This window comes from Callorhinus ursinus, unplaced genomic scaffold (genome assembly GCF_003265705.2).
Source record: "Callorhinus ursinus isolate GAN/ISIS: 27379988/994484 unplaced genomic scaffold, GSC_fseal_2.0 scaffold4, whole genome shotgun sequence".
NCBI lineage: Eukaryota > Metazoa > Chordata > Mammalia > Carnivora > Otariidae > Callorhinus > Callorhinus ursinus.
The window spans coordinates 131,107,921-131,129,408 of NW_027397066.1; the positions used below are offsets into that span (position 1 = coordinate 131,107,921).

Here is a 21,488-nt window from a genome sequence, read left to right on the forward strand (position 1 = left end):
ATGAAATTTTATTCGTATAGATTTGGTAATTTTTAAAACTAAGTGTCTAGTGTAGTCAAAAGTAGAGTTAAAGAAGAAATCGCACACATTGTTAATCTGATGGTAAATTAAGACAACATTGTAGAGAATAATTTTGCATCATTAGTTAAAGTCTCTTAAAAATGTACAAACCCTTTAGGAATTTTTCCTAAAGGAATTATTAGATCTATTTGCATTAAGATTTATGTATATTTTCATTTCAGGATAACTTGTATTATCAAAAATTGGAAAAGTCTACCTTTTTGATAAGAGTGGATTGGTTAAATAAATTGTTGTGTCCCTAAGTTAATGAGATGGCAGTTAAAATGGATATTACAGAAAAAACGTAAAGATTTTAGGAAATATTAATAATTGAACATTAAGAAAAACGCAGGATATTGGGATACATTTTACATGTAACCAACTTACTAAATATGCATATTTACATTAAGAAAACCATTTTTCACCAACATACTGTCATGTGCATTCTTGATTTTTTTCTGTGTTTTTCAGAAAAAATAAGTTAATACCTTAAATATAGGTTTAAAAAAGTTCAAAATTAATTAAGTAGTTTGTTGTGAAAGCTGAGAAACTGTTTGGCACGTAGGTACACATCTATGCTGCTGACATGTCAATATTTTGTCTTCACAGATTTCATTGTATTGTTCAGGTCAGAATTTTTTCTTGTGATCAATGTCTACCTGCGCAAAAATTGAGGATATTTTAATTTTTTAATTATGCACCTATTTTCATTCTTCGCATTAACAATATTCTAGCTGTAATATGTTTTATTGTTGTTGTTCTCCCAAACCTATAAATAGATCTCAATGCTGGGGAAATCCTCCAAATGTTCGGGAAGATGTTTTTTGTCTTTTGTCAAGAGTCTGGTTATGATACAATCTTGCGTGTCCTGGGATCTAATGTCAGAGAATTTCTACAGGTAAGCAATTTGAAGTCTCGGAGTTAAAAGTTCTGAGTTACTGATTCTTAAACAGAGGCTCTAGAATACTTTTGCTCAGCCAGCTAGATGACGGTGTCTTGCTGCTAAAATGGAATCACAGTGAATCACATAAAATAATGTTATTGGGTGGTATTGAATCCATTTTAGCATTTTTGTTTCATATATTTTTCTTTAACTTTTGGTTGCTGACCTTGAATGTTCAAGTTGTAAATTAATGCTCTCTGAGAATCTCAGCATGGCCTATTGTGATCTGTTTAACTGCCCCCTTTTTCAAGGTTTATATGTGCTAGTAGTTGTGGTTTTATGTTTCAGATATATAATGCGGTCTTCTTTTTCTCTTTTAAGGTATTCTCAGTTTGTAGAGTATAATTAAATAGTATCGATGACCTTCTCCGTGGGCTCAAAGTTTAGGAGAAAGCACGATGGCTTTCAGGTGCTCGGCCACCAAAACAAATTTGAGAAGCATTGCTCCCAGTTACCTATTAATTAAGCTACTGTAGAAAAGAAAATAGGAGAGCACTCCCAAAGTCAGTTTCTGTTCAAGTGAAAAAAATAATGTCCCCAAAGACCTTTGTCTTCTATGCTTGTTTAAATTACCTTAAAAGTTTTTACTAGTAAATTACCCATTTAGATGAGAGGCTATTTTTGGATTGACTGCCCTATTTTAAGCACAGGCATTTGTAAGACCCTCTTCTTGAAATGTGTTAACGTTGAAAATTATTTGGTTGTTTGTAAAGGATTATTTCTGACCCAGCTGCTGAGAGTGGCCAGATCTTGCTGGAAAATGATGTCAGCGCAATACTAGCTGAGCCGAAGCCCAGTTTGGAGGGAATGTAAACTACTTTCAATCCAGCTGCATTATTGATTTCATAGCCAAAATAAGAACTGTAGTGTTTAATCAAAATGTCTGTTGTTTACATAGTGACATTTTTCTTATAAACTTAAAACAGCACTAAATCAAGATGGAAACTGGTTTGCAATGCCCTGCCGTGGATTTATAGAACTACTGGTGTCAAAAAAAAAAAAAAAAAAAGCTGCCAATTCCAGATGAAGTCACTACCAGGAGATTTTTAAATTAAGTGTTAACAGGCTGTATTTAAAAGAGTTATTTTAAATGGATTAAAGTTTGGTATTGAAAGTTTATTGGGATTTTGGATTTTTGAATACATACTCCGTTTTTTAATACTTTTGTTGACTCCTGTCACCTTATTGGCAAAGTTGCAATTAACTTTAACTTTTGTTCTCATGGCCACATCTCCATAACAAAACAACTACCCAAATGATTTTACAAAAAAAAAATTTTTTTTTAAAGATTTATTTATTTGACAGAGAGAGACACAGTGAGCGAGAGAGGGAACATAAGCAGGGGGAGTGGGAGAGGCGGAAGCAGGCTTCCAGCTGAGCAAGGAGCCCGATGTGGGGCTCGATCCCAGGACCCTGGGATCGTGACCTGAGCCGAAGGCAGACGCCTAACGACTGAGCCACCCAGGTGCCCCACAAAAAATTTTTTAAACCTTTACTCCTTGTGACCCTCTACTAAATTTGTAACAGCACAGGAAGAGAGCAAGCAGCCTCTTGGTGGGTTTCCCTGTGTTCTAGAACTGCACCATCCAATAGGATAGCCACTAACCACGTGTAGCTACTAAGTATTTGAAATGTGATGTGCTATGGGTAAAATACAGAACAGATTTCAACAGCAGTACAAAAAGAATACAAAATTGCTGATAAATATTTTATATAAATTCCATGTTGAGATGATAATATTTTGGATATATTGAGTTCTATAAAAATATATCATGGACATTAATTTCACCTGTTTCTTTTTTTCTTTTTTAACTTTAACATTACTTATGTGGCAAGTATTTGTGCCTTGCTCTAGTGGCTTTTATTGCCTTCTGTTTCCATTGGATGGCATTACTTTAAGTAGCCCTAAGTCCTTTCTCCTCAAAGTCAATATGCAACTTTAGTTAATGTATCTTTAAATTGCATAAGATTTTTTCTTTCACTGTGAGTGTGAATAATGAAGAAACTAGAAAGTTAGAATACTGCCAAGTTTTCACCAAAATTGGATATTTTGTATCTAATTCTTTTGTCCCCTGTTTTTCAAATTGCATATCTTACCGGCAAATTGAATGGATTAAAATACTCCAGGTATTTGTCTTATGATTAGGCTACTTACATAGAAATTAAATGAATATTTTTTCTGTATAAGTGATTACAAAACAAAGCAACTGATTTTCATAGATTGTCTTAAGATCCTTGTTCCCATATAAAAATTTACATTTCTCGGGGCGCCTGGGTGGCTCAGGTAAGTGGCTGCCTTGGGCTCAGGTCATGATCCCAGGGGCCTGGGATCGAGTCCCACGTCAGGCTCCCTGCTCAGCGGGGAGCCTGCTTCTCCCTCCGCCTGCCTCTCTGCCTACTAGTGCTTCTATCTCTCTGTCAAATAAATAATAATAAAAAAAAACTTTATAAAAATAAAAAAATTCACATTTCTCATTATATAAATTAATAAAACATTATTTTTTGTAGACTTTAATCCTTCACTAAAGAGTAAGATAAACTGGGTTTCATTTTAAAGAGTTTAAAAACTTCTTTCTTTTTCACCCCCTGATTTTAATCAATCATCAAAGCCTTAGAGTCAATTTCCTAAATACTGTATGTTGAAAATTCTACCACTTTTCTTCATTTCCTCTACACTTTTGTGAGAGCTATCATTCTTTAGAGATTGGATGGCTTCCCAGCCTCCCTTCAAGCCTCTTCTGATCTCGTCTCCATTCTATAACTCTGCTGTTTTTTCTGAAGTACAAATATATCTGATTATATCATTTTCTTGCTTAAATCTTTCAACGATTCTCAATTACTTGCTGGAAAAGGTCGAAAGTAATTAAAATGATTGAGACTACTTACATCCCCTGTCCCTCCGTCCTCTTCCTGTCCCGCAGCCTGGCCAAACGGAACTTCCTTTTTAGAATCTTTGTTTTTATCTTGCTGTCTCTATCCTCTGACCTTTGGCACCTGCTCTTCCCTTTGTCTGGAACACTGTTACTGCTACTTTCACCTAAATAAATCCTGCTTATCCCGTTGGTCAAATTACTTCTTCCAGGAGGACACTACTCCCCTCTCCAATCTCTGCCCTTTCTAAGTCAGGGTAATTGTCATTTCCCATATTTTCACAGTACACTTATTTCCCCAGCCCTCATAATTCTCACACTCTATTATCATTTCTTGTTTGTTGGGCTGGAATGTAAACTTCATGGAGCCAGAAACCATGTATAATGTCTTAATGATGTTATCTCCACAGATACAATCTGTATCTGAGAATGAATCAGTATCATTTTTGAAGCTTGAAGAATGAAGATTTGTTGTTTGTACAAAAAGAGGAAGCAAATACACCGAGAGCTCAAGATTAATTATTTTATTAAAGATAACAAAACTTATTTTATTTTTATTTTATTATTATTATTCTTTTGATGAGACGATATAACTTTTTTAGAGTTGAATTATAGTATGAAATATATAATAATAGACAACACACTAGACCAATTTCCACCTCGTGTGGACATGGCAAATTACTATTTATTGATTAATTTACAAGTTACATTATTTCTATCTAGAAACTTTAAAATGATCATTCTAATATCTCCATTTGGAGTTCCCAGGTAACAATAAAATAACTACTGGAATTATAACATGGAAAACCATTTGACTATGCATTAGGCTGGGCAGCTCTGACCACTCATCATGGTTCCAGTGAGGAATTCCTTGGACGTTGTCTTTCCTCAGCTTCTCAGTTGGATACGTTACTAAGAATGGTTCTTGGGGCACCTGGGTGGCTCAGTCAGTATAAGCATCCGACTCTTGATTTTGGCTCAGGTCATGATCTCACTGTGGTGAGATCAAGCTGCGCGACAGGCTCTGCACTGGGGGTAGAGTCTGCTTAAGATCCTCTCTTTCGGGGAGACTGGGTGGCTCGGTCATTGGGCGTCTGCCTTCGGCTCAGGTCAGGATCCCAGGGTCCTGGGATCGAGCCCCGCGTCGGGCTCCCTGCTCCGCGGGAAGCCTGCTTCTCCCTCTCCCACTCCCCCTGCTTGTGTTCCCGCTCTCGTTGTGTCTCTCTCTGTCAAATAAATAAATAAAAATCTTAAAAAAAAAAAGATCCTCTCTTTCCCTCTCCCTCTGTCCCTCCCTGCTCCTCTCTCTCTCTAAAAAAAAAAAAAAAAAATAGTAGATAAACCTTGGAATTTATTATCCTTTAATTTATTTAATAAACGGAAACATGATTTATCAAAAAGAGATAAAAACAAGAAGACATTTTGATTTTGATTTTTGAATTTTATACATTTTACTTGGATATGTTGTCTTACAGATAAGATCATCTTTCAGCAAGAATTTTTCTTCTATTCTATTTCCTTAATTGTAAATTAGTAATAAAATGTGCCGTTTCATGCTGCTATTGTAGTAAATTTCTATATGAAGCTTCTAGTGTATTGATTAAAACAGTGAAGAAAATATGGAGGATTTGAAACCTTCTTAAAAAAAAAAAACTAGCTCATAAGGAATGTCCGATATGACAGTATTTGCACCTTAATCCACACTCATCTTACTTCCAATGTCCTATTTGCATTATTGCCGATCGTGTTTTCCGAAAATCACTGCATTAATATCTCCCACTTCACATGCTCCCCTGAAATATGATTTTGCCACTCCCATCACAAGGTAGAATTTGCCTTCCCTTGAATCTGAGTTGGCTTTAGTGATTATTTGACCGATAGAACATGGTAGAAGTAACATTTTGATACTTTCTAGGCTTGTTCATAAGAAGTCTTAAAGTTTCCACCTGAGTATCTGGGAATAGTTGCTCTTGGGATGCTCGCTCCAGGAGCCCAGCGTCATGAAGTGAGAAGTCCAGCCCACGTGCAGAGGTCATGTGTAGGCTCTCAGACAGCAGTGCTTGCTCAACTCCCAGCAAAGGGCCAACAAATACTACCAGCCTTTTGGGTGACCTGTCCTGGGAAAACAGCCTGGTAGAACATTATGATGACACCATCCCCAGCTTTATCTACCACAACCCAAGAATTTCCTGAGTCCAGAAAATTCACAGAACCACTAGGGATAATAATATCTTATTGTTTTAAGCCAATAAGTTTGGGGTGCTTTGACATGCAGTAATGCATAATTGGAACAGCACTCTGTGTATTGTTTTGCTTTTCATTTTTTATATCTGTGTTAGTATGTACACGTGCACTTACACACATATTTACAGATGAGTCAAGAGTTTTGAGCAGGCCATATTTGATAAGATAAGAATGATATACAGCCTCGGGAAATAAAACCCAAGTCAATCTACAGTGGGGCCCCCAATTCATTCTCAGTGGTGTTGTATTGCTATTACATTGTATATTGTTTACCTCCTAATACTTTTACAGAGGTAAAATGAAATTTAAATGAGCATGGAAAGCTGCCAGGTTGACTAATGAAAACTAAATGAGCAATGTGCAATCTTAGAGATTAGTCAGGATTTAAATTATGCACCTGCTTAAATATGCCTCAGAATCTCAGTTGAATATCAAGCAAATATTCTGTTATCATTTGCTGGAAACACTGGTTCCTTCCACTAATTTTGGTATGGTGGCAGTTTCACTCATTCATTCAGTTCATATCCATGAATGTTCCTCTACCAGTACCTCTGTGCAGTCTGCAATGGGATTTTCTTCAAATTCAGGTGGACTCGAGGTTTTGGCTTTTAAAACACAGCAGTGATTTGGCCAGCCTACCAGAGGCAGTCTGGGATTGATGACGGATCTAAAATTCTTAAATGTTTGTGCGAAGTGTTATTTTGGGAAATATGAGGATTTTCCTGAACAGCTGTGAAATTCTAATACTTCCCTAAATTATTTATAATATTTCTTAGACAAAAATGCACCATTCATTTTATTTTTAACTTTTGAATTTCAAAAGGATCTGTTTCTCTCAACACCCAAAATGCCAATTTCTATAACCTGCAATTTTAAAATGGACAAGTAAGGACTTATAAGGGAAGATGAGTATTTTAGAATTGTAAGACTGTTTTCTCTTTGAATAACTGACATATATTTTCACAATTTTATAAAACATTGTCAATTGCAGTATATAAATGGGATATTTTTTAAGCATGAATTTAAAAGCAGTATAATAAGTAAAATATTTTACAGAGCTATGATTATTTGCCTTTTTTTCTTTAATTAACATACTTTTCTCGAGAGGATGGTAATGATAATTATATGTAGTTTTAACAATATTACCAGTGAAACGATTTTAGTGACTCTGATACAATTTCTTTTTAAACAGTGCCGTACATTATTTCTTCTTAAAAAGCTTGTATCTTTTCAGCTGGAGGGCTATTTCCCATGAAGTAGCTCCAAGAGGAAAAGGCAGGAGGGGTATCATGAAAGCATTAACTTCTTACTTGTTCTGATCTCATGCTATTCACACCCCAGCCTTGGTGCTTCCCGTTATATGGGTTGGGTTTTCCACCTTTATTTAGGTGCTGCTTGTTTCATTTTTTGATGTTCAAGTTCTAAAATGACTTATGTCCCATAAAACTTGACAAAATATGTTTCAAATTGCATGCTGCTTTGTACACAAATGCTGGTGTTGGTCATGTTTTTCAGAAGTATAAGAAGTATAAAGAAAGGAAATGCTTGATCTCATCTTTCTTCCTTAAAAAAGAGAGGTTTGAAATGACTGATTTTGAAGGTTTCTTCCTAATCTAAACTTCAGTCATGTTCTCCAGTAACACAGGCCACTCCCTTCCCCCCATTCACTAGGATAAGGCTACTTGGAGACTGAAAAATCTCTCTTAAAACTTTCAAGGCGACGACTTACTCCACCCGCTTAACATGTGGATCATTTAGATATTTTTCATTAGATGCCGAGGAGGCAGGGAAATGAGGTAGTTAATTCCTGGAAACTCTGCCTCTATAATTATGTATGAACTTATTTTTGCTGTGCATATTACAGAGACAACTTGCATTTATTTTGAACCATTCCAAGATCTTTGAAAATATGGAACTTCAAAGTATTTCTCAAAAGAATAATAAATTCTCGTTTGTTTCCTAAATCTGTGGATTTTACTAAATCCAGATCTCCACCACAGTTTCCCAGGATGCCACCACTCATTTTTCTTCTGTAAATAATAAATGCTAGGTGACAAGATGAATTGGACTTACGGATTAGCAGAATTCCTGAGTAGAAAAAGTATATTCGTTTTGCTTGTAGAAAAAGCAGTAAAATGATATTGGAACATAAGAAGTGAAATGAAAACCTGACTCCTCTTTTTGGCATCTTGAAAGAAAATAGATAAATGAACCTGCTCTCTATCCCTTTCTTGTTTTCTGACTTTATAAAGCTAAGAAAAATGAAGTCAGAGCATACTTAAGCTTTGCTTTATTGTTCGCTGGGAATCTACTGTGCTAAAATATATGTTGTGTTTACATTTTTTTATGTCTCTTTTATGTACGTATACTTCTTTATAACTGGCCATTCAGGTCTTTTTTTGTATACCTATTCCCATGGTATATTTAGAAATAAAACAGAATACCAGTTTTAATATGAAACTCTTGTTCTCCAGACTACATTGCTACCGTCATGTGGATGAATAATTAGCTTTATATAGATCATATTATAAAAGGTGGACAGAGTTTTCCCTTGGCTTTTTTGAGAATCTTTTTTTTTTTTGTCGTCTTTTAGGTTGCTGCAAAGAAATACAGTTTAACTATGAAGAAGGCTCATTTTTAGCAATAGAAATGTACTCAATGAAATCAATTTAATTTTTAATCATGAAGTCCATTTCTAATAGTAGACAGGCTGTGGTCATCACCTGAATTTTGAGAGAGTAAAACCAAGTAAGGAAAGCTGCAACTAAAGAAATCCTGGAGTATTTTGTATGTTAGATACTACCTAAAGAAAATCAATCTCAGATTAAGTGGTGTTAAATCTTTTATGCTCCAGGAAAGCACTTTACTTGTCCATTTAATGAATAGCAAATTCAATAAAACAGTAAAACTCTGGAGAGTTGGTTACCACAAAAACTTAAAAGATGAACATTCTGGCTTGATGCGTTTTGGTATTCCACTTGCTTTGAAGTGATCAATTTAAGCAGTGTTTTATTATCAATTTTAATACCTTAGGATTATTAGTATTTTTATTTAAATTAAAGTGGGTCCACGTTTAAGATGCCGTGTCTACCCTTGTGTGACTCATGGCCAAGGGTCTTGGGCTACCCAGGCCTATCTCTGGCCTTCGTTGGCATCAGTGGTGCTACTTATGTAAATGGTGTCAGTTACTGTCTCACGCCATCTGTTTAGTTGCATATAGAAATGTGCTAATGGTACAATTTGACACAAGAGGAAAATAGGTGAGGATGGAAGTGATGTTGGCATATTGATTTATGGTATATTTGAACATTTTGTAGAGGGAAAAATGTAAAGAAATCAAGATACATACTTCAATTTATCATTGGACTCAATTTCTTTTTTCTTTGAAATCAGCCACAGCATAGTACCTGGGACTGACTACATTAGGACATTTCCTAAATGCAGCAACAAGCTCAATTTTTACTTTGTGAGAAATGGAAATAAGTACCCAACTTTTCTCGTGATGTTTCTTCTCACCAGATTTTCTCACATTTTTTTGCAACCCCGGTAGTTGTAGAAGGGATCTGGAAGAGTTATAAAGGAACAGCCTTCACGTCTTCCCTTCCCAGGGAAGAATTTTCATGAGGAAAACTTATAAGAACTTCCTACGACTCAACCAAGTAAAATAGTTTTAGGCCTTCAGTGGCTTGCAGTTTCCATAAACTGTCCAATACTTAGTGTCTGCCATATTGGATTCCTTTTATATGGCAATAGCAACCTCTAGAGGCAATCAGGACAAACTGAAACTTTTGTTAAGAGTGGGCCCAATTTGATTTTAACAGGTGTAATTTTCAGGAAGAAAACAAAAATCACTAGGCATGAAGGCAGTTGAAAAAGAAACCAGATTCACTCAACTGAGAAGACTATTGAAATAATTCTCTGAATCAGAACGTCAAACCTTTCATGACCTAGCTCAGGGCTTCTCTTCACCTTGAAGTCTTTGGACCCCTTTCTTTCAGTCTGAGCTATTGGCTCCGATATTTATGCCTCAAGACCACTCTGCACATTTATTTGTGATATGAACCATGAGCTGCTTAAAGTCAAGGTCCGTGTCATGCAGATTTGTGTCTGACCCTCTACCCTGCCCCCAGCTTGTACCTCATACAGTTCATAATACATAATGCATATGGAGTAACTACAGAATGAACGAATCATTGAATGGAGGGGACAGAAAAAAACTAAACCAGAGTGCCATCGGTGCCCTGGTGGAGTATTTCTTGAATCTGGGCACCCATGGAGCCACCTTGTACTCACTTCCTAATATCTCACTGGATTCGTCTCTGTTTTCCTAAATTGGCTTCTTTGAGACATTTGGAACTAGTTTTGGCCTCTCTCCAGCACCTTCTTTTTTGATGTGTTCTTTTATCCTCATGGGATTCTGAAACTATTTTATTTTACCTGTTTGTTTTTAGTGATAATGACCAGTTATTGATCGATTACTATTTGCTTGGTGTGTTAGTTTTTATTGCTACCGTAACAAATCATCAGAAATATAAGTGCCTAAAACAACACAAATTTATTCTGTATTTTTTTGGTCAAAGTCCATTAAGGTCTCACTAGACCATAATGAAGGTGTCAGCAGGACTATGTTCCTTTATGTAGTCTCTAGGGGATAATTGTTTCCTTGCTCATTTAGGTGTTGACAGTTCAGTTCGCTGCTGTTATAGGGCTGAGGACAATGTCATGTTTTAAATCGAAGTCTACTTAATTCTAAAGCTACCTCACTCTTAATTCTTATACTGTGCTATGATGTGTGTATCTTACTACATGTGTGTGACACACACAGGCTAACACATTATGAACTGTTATTTGAAAGACCACGTTGGACCAAATAAAACATACAGTTTACACCATTGCCCCTGGTGCAATGGTGCAATTTATTATAAAATAAGTTTTGTGTATCAGTGAGTAAAACAGGATGCTGGGGAGTTTGGTATGTTCTATGTTAATGGCAAAGCTACAAGTACAGAAAACATTTACTGGTAAATGTATTAGTTTTCCAAGATTCCATTCCAAAAGATAATTATTTCACAGGTCAGTGGTGATGCTGTATCTTGATTGGAGGGTACTAATAATATGAAACAATCCTGCTACTTTAACTTATAAAATGTTTTTAATTCTAAAATATTACCTCTCAAAATAATATGCTTATGTTTCATAGGCTTAATCATACTGCTTTAGCTTTACGTTCTCCATGGCTCTTACCTTACAGTTGTCCCAGGGCACAGGGGAAGGTTGTGTGCTCTGTGAACGTTCACTCAATCATTCTGCCAACTAACCTCGGATTTGGGCCCTGTTTCTCTATCTTGTTTTCTCAATGTCAGCTGCCATTGTGGAGGCATCATCTATTCGTGCCATTTCCTCTTTATTGCAGAACCTTGATGCTCTGCATGACCACCTCGCTACTATCTACCCGGGTATGCGTGCTCCTTCCTTTAGATGCACCGATGCAGAAAAGGGCAAAGGACTCATTCTGCACTACTACTCAGAGAGAGAAGGACTTCAGGATATTGTCATCGGAATCATCAAAACAGTAGCTCAACAGATACATGGCACCGAAATAGACATGAAGGTAATGGTCAGTGATGGAGACTCTTCTGAACACATCTGACATATAGAATATTAAGCATGATACCCTGTGAATTTACCTTTGGTTATCACTGCCAGTGGACCTCATTAGATATATATTTGAGCTATAACAGTGCTGCACCAGCAATACTCTACATTTGGCCTTGGAAATCATTCTATAGGATATTTTTTTTTTTTCCCTGTGGCAGCAGATATCTCTTTCCAATTATACATTGCTTAAGGCAACATGAAACCTAGTTTGCATCTCCTGTGAGCACACACCAGCTGGGCAGCAGAAGGATACGTGACTAGCTAAGCTGTATGTAACTGTATGCCTTCAGCATACAAAAAACCCATAATGTGGATAGTCAAATTCTAAGAGAATATAAAATCAGATATTGTTCTGCTGTTCATTATTTCTTTGTAGATTTTTTTGGTCTGTCCCTGAAATATAGTTGGAATCTCACCTTTTGTGATGTAAAAATTTTGCTTTTTTAAAAAAAATCTAATTCTAAATCTAGTCTATTTTTTTAAAAGATCTAATTCTAATTCTAATTCTTTTATTAGATTATAAGGTGAAAGAAACCAGGTCTTATACTTTAAAAGTTGTGTTGCTATTGATAATATGTGGTCTTAGCTGTGTGCAATAAAGAGAACTGTTGTTTGACTCTTTGTGACCCACACGGTCTCTCCTAGTCAACTGCTTTTTGTGCGCTAAGCACGTTCAGCCTTGAGAGCCATTTTTCAGTTGCCCTAAGTTAGAGAAAATTAAGGAAAAGGATACCCCATTTCAGCTTTTTTTTTTCTTTATGGATATTTCCTAGGTGTCAGAGTTATGTTCTAGCTCATATGTGAAGCCCAAGCTTTAAGTACAGTATTATGCCAAATAAAAATTGTAGCATTTAAATTGATGACATTGGAAAAGTGTCCCGTCTAGTTCATCTAGTAGTGTTACGTTAGGCTTTGTGGTTTTCTTTCTTTCTTTCAGGAGTTGGTGTCCATGCTTCATGGGGGCACTTGGTGATTCCCAGGTGCGGCCTTAATTTTTCTACAACCAGAGAGTGGGACTCTGTGTAACTTGACCTTATCAAATCCAGAGACATTTAAAAGTTAAATTAAAACCTTGGGCGATGAATACAAATTTATCCATGATTAGGAATCTCATTGGAAGTTAGTCAAAATATTAGATACCTTTCATTCCTCATTTTTGATCCTGGTACCAAACTAACAACTACATCTTTTTTTTTTTAAAGATTTTATTTAAATTTATTTGAGTGAGAAAATGAGATAGAGAGAGAGAGCATGAGAGGGGGGAGGGTCCGAGGGAGAAGCAGACTCTCTGCTGAGCAGGGAGCCCGATGCGGGACATGATCCCGGGACTCCAGGATCATGACCTGAGCTGAAGGAAGTCGCTTAACCAACTGAGCCACCCAGGCACCCCACTAACAACTACATCTGTACTAAGTGAGCCTTCATCAGGGGCTTTATGCACTGTGTCTTTCTACTTTTGGTTTTGTTTTTTTATTTAGGCAAGTTGAGCAAGAGACAAGCACAGAAACTTCAGGAAAGAAACACAAATTCGAGCACACTTGGATCCTGCAGTTGCTATGGTTATTAGTGTATTTGTCATGGAAGGCTGACAGCCATTAGCACACTCTATATAAAATTCAAGTTTTTACTTAATTATGTGCTTTACTTTATACAATATTTAGGTTGCCTTGTGGCCTTTATTGATTCAAGTACGCCATCACAGAATTCTGAAATATTTTCATTTTTAGTTATGTTTTGTATATTTAATTTTTGTCAAAGGCACTTTTTTAATTTCCTGAAGTATTATGTTGAATCTGTAAGCTTAACAGGTCCGGAGCTACCAGACAGTTTAACTACTTAAGGAATATTATACCATGTCAAGAAGTAATATGCCGAGGAGAGGTTAAAAATATGATCAGAAAGCAGTTCATTTTGACAATTTAATCAAAGCAAAAGAGCAGAATTGAGGAATTAATTAGTAAATTGAGGTTGCATATAATTCAGTTCCTGTAGCTAAAATGGAATCAGAGCAGAACATTTTAAAGATTGACTCTTATTTTGTTTATGAAACTTTAGAAAAAGCAACTTTAGTGGGATAGAATGCTTAAATCATAAGTAAGAATACTGATATTTAGCCGGTGTAGTAGATTAGGATGACACTGATAGTAGTAATATCCTAATTCCGTCAGGAAACTGTATTTGAAAGAATATATACAATAGCGGCCGTATTAATTGTGATTCATTCTGCAGTTTCAGAATATGGCGCAGTGAACTGAACAAAAAAAGCGAAAAAGAGCAATATTCTGCTTTCATTTAGTTGTAACTGAAGAACTCTTGCCCCAGCTAGTTCCCATTTGGATTTGGCCGCAGTTGAGATACAGTATTTCCCTTTTTAAGGGGATGTGTTGTTTGTAGTTCCTTAAACTCAAAAGAAAAAACATCTTCTCGAAACCTTAATAATGTATTTGCCTATGAATAATATTTTAGAAATGTAGTTATTTCTTTAAATTACAGAGCTTTACTCACTATTATGATTACTTCCTCAGAATGAGTTCCTAGATTTGTAATTAAATCAGAGAATATAGAACTTTTTGGGGATTACTTATATATTATCAGTCTACCCTTCAGAATGTTTAATCAAGATCCCCTTCTGCTGGTGGTATTTGAGATGACTCTTTTTCTGTGTCTTACCCAATTTGGTATTTTGCATAATTGCCAACTGATGGATAAAAATGACACTGCATGTATTTTTTTAAAGATTTTATTTATTTATTTATTTATTTACTTACTTACTTATTTATTTATTTGGTGGGAGCCGGGGAGGGGTGGAGGGAGAAGGGGAACCTCAAGCAGACTCCTCCCTGAGTTCGGAGCCCCAACATGGGGCTCGATTTCACGACCCAGTGATCATGACCTGAGCCGAAATCAAGAGTCAGATGCTTAACCAATGGAGCCACCCAGCCACTGTGACATTGCATGTATTTTAAAATATATATCTCTATTAAATTTCATTTCTCTCTGTGAATATCATTTTTTATCATATTAAATAGAGCCACTTTGTATGCTTTGTAGGTCGTTCACTGAACAAGTGTACCTGGCTGAGTGGGCTGAACCTCCAGGACAAGGGGGTGCTTTTCTCCTAATTCTACCCAAGAGGCCATCTGGGCTACTAAAGGACCGATACCAGATTTGCAATTTTATTGTAAATAATTACTCAGTTTTCACATTGCACAAGACAATATCTAGAAATAGTTTCCTATTTAAGACATGCATAGTATTTGCATAGTTAACCCTCTAAGTGCAATTCTCATAACCAGTTTCTTAAGTATTTAGGTATTTTAACCAAACTGAAATGCAGACAATCAACACCATCTCCCCCTTTGAAATCCAGGTTATTCAGCAAAGAAATGAAGAATGTGATCATACTCAATTTTTAATTGAAGAAAAAGAGTCAAAAGAAGAAGACTTTTATGAAGATCTTGATAGATTTGAAGAAAATGGTACCCAGGAATCACGCATCAGCCCCTATACCTTCTGCAAAGCTTTTCCTTTTCACATAATATTTGACCGGGACCTAGTGGTTACTCAGTGTGGCAATGCCATATACAGAGTGCTTCCCCAGGTAAAATGACCTCACACTTCCCTGAGGCCTGAGACAAAAGGCCATGAAGACGCCATTGTTACATATGGTCATTTATTCATTTAACACATTGACTGTATATCATGTGATGTGCAACACATCACATATCATAAATTTTTCAAATGTGAGCTGAGTATATTTGAGCATACTGCAACTTTCCCTAGGAAAGCTACTTATTTATTTATTTTTCTGTTTTAGTCACTTATTTATTTATTTTTCTGTTTTAGTCACTTACACGGACAGTGGGAAAATTATATGGGAATGCTTTTTTTTTTTTCAAACGAGAAAATGGGTGATTTTCTGGTAACAAGCGTCTTTCACTTATTTATTCACTCATTGAGTAAATATGCGCTGACTTCAAATATCTTTCAAAGTCAATCATTGACATTTTCAGGGAAAAGAAGGGAATTTTACAAACACTTAAGAAGAAAATGATAGATTCTCATAGGGTTGAGCAGACAAAGCATCAAAGGACAACAGTTGGGGTGATGATGAGAATCTGCGTTTGATTTGTATTATTCAGACCCATTTGAAAAATCCTTTCTACTTTTTTCTCTCACTTAACTAACTTTTGAAGTTGTATCTAACATGTTAGAGATACTTCCCACTTGTAGTTAAAGAGACTTATTAATTGAGGATTAGCCCAGATGGGATCTGTTGTAGACCTATACATCCAGAAGCAGGGTAGTGTACAGTGTGGGTTCCTATGCTGGCCCTGTCTCTCTCTCACTGTATGAATGTGAGCACATTACCTGGCCTCTCTCTGCCTATTTTCCCTTCATTATAATGTGAGGAGACAGAGCGCATAAAGAACATTTGGTGCACTGTCTAAGCAATTATTAACTGTTACCTGTTATTATTATTAGCCATCTCTTAATAAACTATGAGCATTTGCTGGTGGTTTTGCTATTTAAAGTTCATCTTAAGCCACAGGCATTTGAGACCTCATGCTACGTTTTTAAAAGACACGTTTCTTTTCTTTCTTCTTTGAAAATGCTTCTCTTACTTATGTTAGCTTATATTTGAATATGAATGCTCTGAAGCCATATTAGGTTTCGTGTTCATGCAACGATATGATGCCCATTTGATTGCTGAGTGACATAGGTCAAGAGAGGAGTCCATGGTTGAGGCAATTCCCCTACCAAGTGATTATGGTTTTCTATTTTTAAGTCTTTTTGAGCTGGCTTAATCTAATCTCAAATCAAAAGAATTATTTCAGCTAATCACATGTTCTTTTCTTTTCATCTACATTGTAGCTCCACCCTGGGAACTGCAGCTTGTTGTCCGTCTTCTCTCTCGTTCGTCCTCATATTGACATTAGTTTCCATGGGATCCTTTCACACATCAATACGGTTTTCGTATTGAGAAGCAAGGTAATTAAGATGTTACGTCTTTCAATGTGATTGAGTAAGGGATGTTACAAATTAGAAGTGGCCCTGAGGGAAAGTTAGCTACTCTACCATTCCATGATATGGAGAAGGTATAGACAGATCCCAACCAAAACCTCAGAGGGAGTCCTATTTCAAAGGCAATGTTACTGATTTTTGGTTTGCCTGAGGGCCAGTGGAACCTTTATCAACTGATCAGAATTAACAAAAATAAGTTTTGAGACTGTCTCATCGGGACAGGTCAGTTTCACATAATAAAACAAACATCTTTTACTCCCCAAAGCTACCATGTGCTATTTTAGAAATCAAAACTGATAAAGATGTTTTTAAATTTCAATCAAAGCCCTGATTTAATTCTTCCTTAAATTGTCTATTATTCTTCATGCCATTTTTGTGGGAAAATAAAAGTGATAACATATTCATTCAGTTGATTATTTAGGTAGCACCCAGATCTCATAGTTTCCATTCTGCAGATTGGTATAGCAAAAGTGTCGTAGAGTACACATCTTGTCCTTCCTGCAGCCCTCGCAACGGCCTTACCCACACGTACTTTATGTATTTGGAACTACTCTCAGCTGTTCTGTGAATCCACACGTGGAGAATGGAGACGCTTGGTTTATTTTTTGCTAGAACTTAGTATTATGTGTTGTAGCCCTACTAGAAAATCAGAAATACGATTCACGGCAGCTTTAAACAAATATGCCAACAGTAGTACACCTATTGTCTTTCTGGGTTTAAAGGAGATGGTCAATTCATTTCCCTGCAGTGTTTGCCAGGTAGCCAACTTTGCTTACTACTTAGTACCATCTTGGTGAAATGCCCTTCCTCATCTACTTGGTGCATTTATTCTCCCTTATGGTTTGGTGGGAAATGAAGCATGCGTGTCCTGCTTTTTTGCTGAATTGTTAGGTAGGGAGAAAGGTACTAGTTAATGGTTATGTCTTGCCTTTTCAAGGAAGGATTGTTGGATGTAGAGAAATTAGAATGTGAGGATGAACTGACTGGGACTGAGATCAGCTGCTTACGTCTCAAGGGTCAAATGATCTACTTACCTGAAGCAGATAGCATACTTTTTCTGTGTTCACCAAGGTAATCATTTTTTAGATTAATTATAATGGATATAAGTACCCATCTTTAGCTAACAGAGAAATTCAATAACACTTTATTTAATCATGTCTACATGTTCTAAGTGTAATCAGATTTTACAACCTTGTTTATATACCTCTCTATAACAAAGATAATTTCATTTCACATTTGTAATAAGCTCAGAAGAAATCATGTATTCTTTTTTATTTGTCCTGTCTTAATCAGTCTGCTGAGTGTTAATGCCATTAGATCATGGAAAAATCTCATCTGCAGGTAGCTAATTCTATAGCTTTATACCTTCCAAAGAGGTGTCATATAGAAAAGCAATTCTGTAGAGTTTCTAATATGATGGCATGAATACATGGATATGTTTGGCACTGAGAAATTACTTTTTAAAATTATTTCTGGATTTGAACTATTTTATATCAAAAATATATAGCAACTTTAATCAGGATTCACTATTCAAAATATAGTATTACATTGAAATTTATGTAAATTATGTTATTTATAATAAACATGAGAGGGAAGTAAAACTGTAGGATGTTGTTTTTCCAATTTGACAAACCATTTTACTAAAAGATGCATGGGAACTCAAAATAAGAGAAATATATCTACATTTACTTAGAAAAAGGTAACTGGAACTTGTTAGGTGATATTTTGTGTATTTATAACTTTGTGTAACTGAAAGCTATACACATTATTTAGTAACACATTCAATCAAGCATTTTTGGTGAGCTATTGGCTAAAAATTTAAAGTTCGCCATGATCACTTTTCATTTAAAGATACTGCCTTAAAATCTCTGAAAAACATAAGAAACTTTGTACAACTTCCTTTAATACACTATTAAAGACTACATAAGACTAATGACTTTTTTTCCTGAGAATATGTATCACAAAAATAAAAGAGACAAAATTAGAGAACATAAATTCTTTATATTTTTTAATTAGTCACCTACATTGATCTACTATATCTTCATCTACTTTAAGTGTTTGTTTCTTTTGCCTCTTTTCCAGTTGAGCTTTAGTAGAATGACAGCTTTTCAGTAGGGACAATTTCTATTCATGGAGGTAAAGTTCTCTTTGGAAACAGAAGCAGACAATTTGGAGTCTTCTTGTTAATTGCCATATGCAGAAATTCACATAGTGACATATTCACAGTTTGTTATATTGTACCTGTCCGTATGTATAGAAAGATTTGTACTTCCATTAAATGAAATCACCTAAAAGTAGTTTTAGTTGTAAAGTAAATAATTTCAAGACGATTAGTTTAACTTTAGGAAAAAAATGTTAATAGTCCATTAGAATAATTTTTGGAAGAGTGAGACATAATTTGATTGTTTTCTAACTCGATATGAGCATTTTCAGCCCTTTTCATTTTAAGATTATAATCTTTTTTTTCTCTACTCATGAGTAGGTCTTGTATATCATTTAGCAGATGATCTGACCTCTTTTCAGATGGGTTTTTTCTGAAAGTGAGCTTTAACATACATATGCATTTTAACAAAATCTAAAGAGACCATGTGTTTCATTAGTTAACTCTTTGATCATTTTATTTTTCTATACTGACATGCTAATTTTTGCTTTGATTTGTGGACATTTCTGCTGAGAACGTATAACAAGGAGACATTTTATCAATCTAAAATTCTTCAGTAAAGTCAAAACTTGTTACGTCATTTTAGAGAAATTCTTATTGGGAATGCCCAGAAGTAGTTACTTTGTGTTTAAAAAATTCAATCCAATAACATAACCTTAAGACATTTTAAGCAAAAAATAAAGTTTTAAAAAGCAGTCACTTACCAGATCATCGCTATTCTAAAAATAACTTAGGTAAAAATAACTTAGGTTACAGAGATGCATAAAATCTAGCAAGATTAAATAATGTTTCAAAAATGAGAAAAATTTTCCAAGAAAAGAAGGGTGGTAGAAGAAATTAGAACCAGAAGGAAGAGTAGCACATAAAATACATGTCACAAAGTCATAAATACATAAAATACCTCAGGTCATAAATCTGATTATAAACTTTTAATCATTGCACCTAAAGAGGAAAAGTAACCAGTTACAAGAGTCCAAGAATCCGTAAGGCCAAAATGAACTGGGTTCTCAAAAGAAGCACTATCATCCCTGTTACAGAGGGTAGAAAGAAATTTGTCTTCATCTCTTTATAACGAGAGGAAAATGTGATAGCAGTGAATAACAGCCTTGTGATAAATACCTGATCAGGTCTCATGGGACGGATTTCTACCTTAACTTTCAATTTAGGCTGATGGCATCTAAAAGGTGATTTGGCAAAATGTGTGTCTTTGATAGATTTTTAAATATATAAAAGAATGAAGTCATAGTCTTCATGTGACTCCAAATTTTCTTGTCTTTAACCTGACCTATTGAATGGGTGGGAGAAATTGAATGGAAGGAGATGACAGAGTTATACTCCTGTATAGTCATTAGGCTCAGGATTATCATGTAGACAAGTTGGCACTGATTTTGCCTCATTTCCCTGTATGACAGTGTGATGAATCTTGACGATCTGACAAGGAGAGGTCTGTATCTGAGTGACATCCCTCTGCACGACGCCACACGCGATCTCGTTCTTTTGGGAGAACAATTCAGAGAGGAATACAAACTGACCCAAGAACTGGAAATCCTCACAGACAGGCTGCAGCTCACGTTAAGAGCCTTGGAAGATGAAAAGAAAAAGACAGACACGTAAGAATGTAACCTCGTGGTGAAGGAAGGGCATCGTATACTGTGACTCAGCTACAGTTAAGTCTGATCACCACACCAAAGAGGCATGGAGCCCATTGTAGCTCCAGAGTAGTAAATAAAACCTTCCATGTCACTTAAAAAGAAATTATGCATACAGAAATAAATCAGTCTTAATGGTAGTGGAAATATGTCTTCTATTTTTATAAACCATGTTGAAAGAACAGATGCCAAAATAGCTCTCTCGGAAAATCAGTACAATAATTCAAATGCGTATTTAATGTTGAACTCTCTATTCATTCCTTCCTTCATGTGAGAGCTGTGTACTGAGTATCCTCTGTTTGCCAGGGACTGCCTGGGTTCTGAGGGTTACGTAGAACACTGTACTTAGAACTGACCATTGTCTTTTAAAAGATTTCTCGGAGTCTAGATTATTTTAGGGCTTGGCAGATATGAATTTGACAGATTGTGATGTCATTTGTAATCACAACAATTGCATCTGTAATGAAATATGTTAACAAAAATAAAATCTGGGGCACCTGGATGGCTCAGTCAGTTCAGGGTCAGACTCTTGGTTTTGGTTCGGGTGGCGATCCCAGGGTTGTGAGATCGAGCCCCACTTCGGGCTCCGTGCTCAACGGGGAGTCTGCTTGAAAGCCTCTCTCTCTTTCCTTTTGCCCCCTTCACCCCCATGTGTTTTCTTTCTCTCTCAAATAAATAAATAAATCTTTAAAAAAAAACAGTCTAAAACTACGATTTTTCTATGAATGGTGGGTTAAATTGTGAAAAATTGGACGAGTAGCATTAAGGATAAAACTTCCTTAAGTTTCAATAACTTCAAAAAATGTATATTATATAGTTGAAACTTAAGGAATAAAATTATGTCTTTTGTGCATGCTTCTGAACAAAACAAAGTTAAT

The 21,488-nt window shown here is 35.7% G+C and overlaps 1 protein-coding gene across 3 annotated transcripts in view; it reads left to right on the plus strand.

Moving 5' to 3' along the window:
- Positions 1–21,488, plus strand: part of GUCY1B1 (guanylate cyclase 1 soluble subunit beta 1) — a 43,950-nt gene that overhangs the window by 15,410 nt on the left and 7,052 nt on the right. For 2 of the 3 annotated variants that reach the window (XM_025874361.2, XM_073892403.1), the window contains 6 exons: positions 840–958; positions 11,531–11,728; positions 15,146–15,376; positions 16,651–16,767; positions 17,738–17,871; positions 20,374–20,571. In XM_025874361.2, coding sequence (XP_025730146.1) covers positions 840–958; positions 11,531–11,728; positions 15,146–15,376; positions 16,651–16,767; positions 17,738–17,871; positions 20,374–20,571 — 997 coding nt within the window. The remainder of the gene's footprint in view (positions 1–839; positions 959–11,530; positions 11,729–15,145; positions 15,377–16,650; positions 16,768–17,737; positions 17,872–20,373; positions 20,572–21,488) is intronic. The other variant, XM_073892404.1, reaches the window with a different exon arrangement.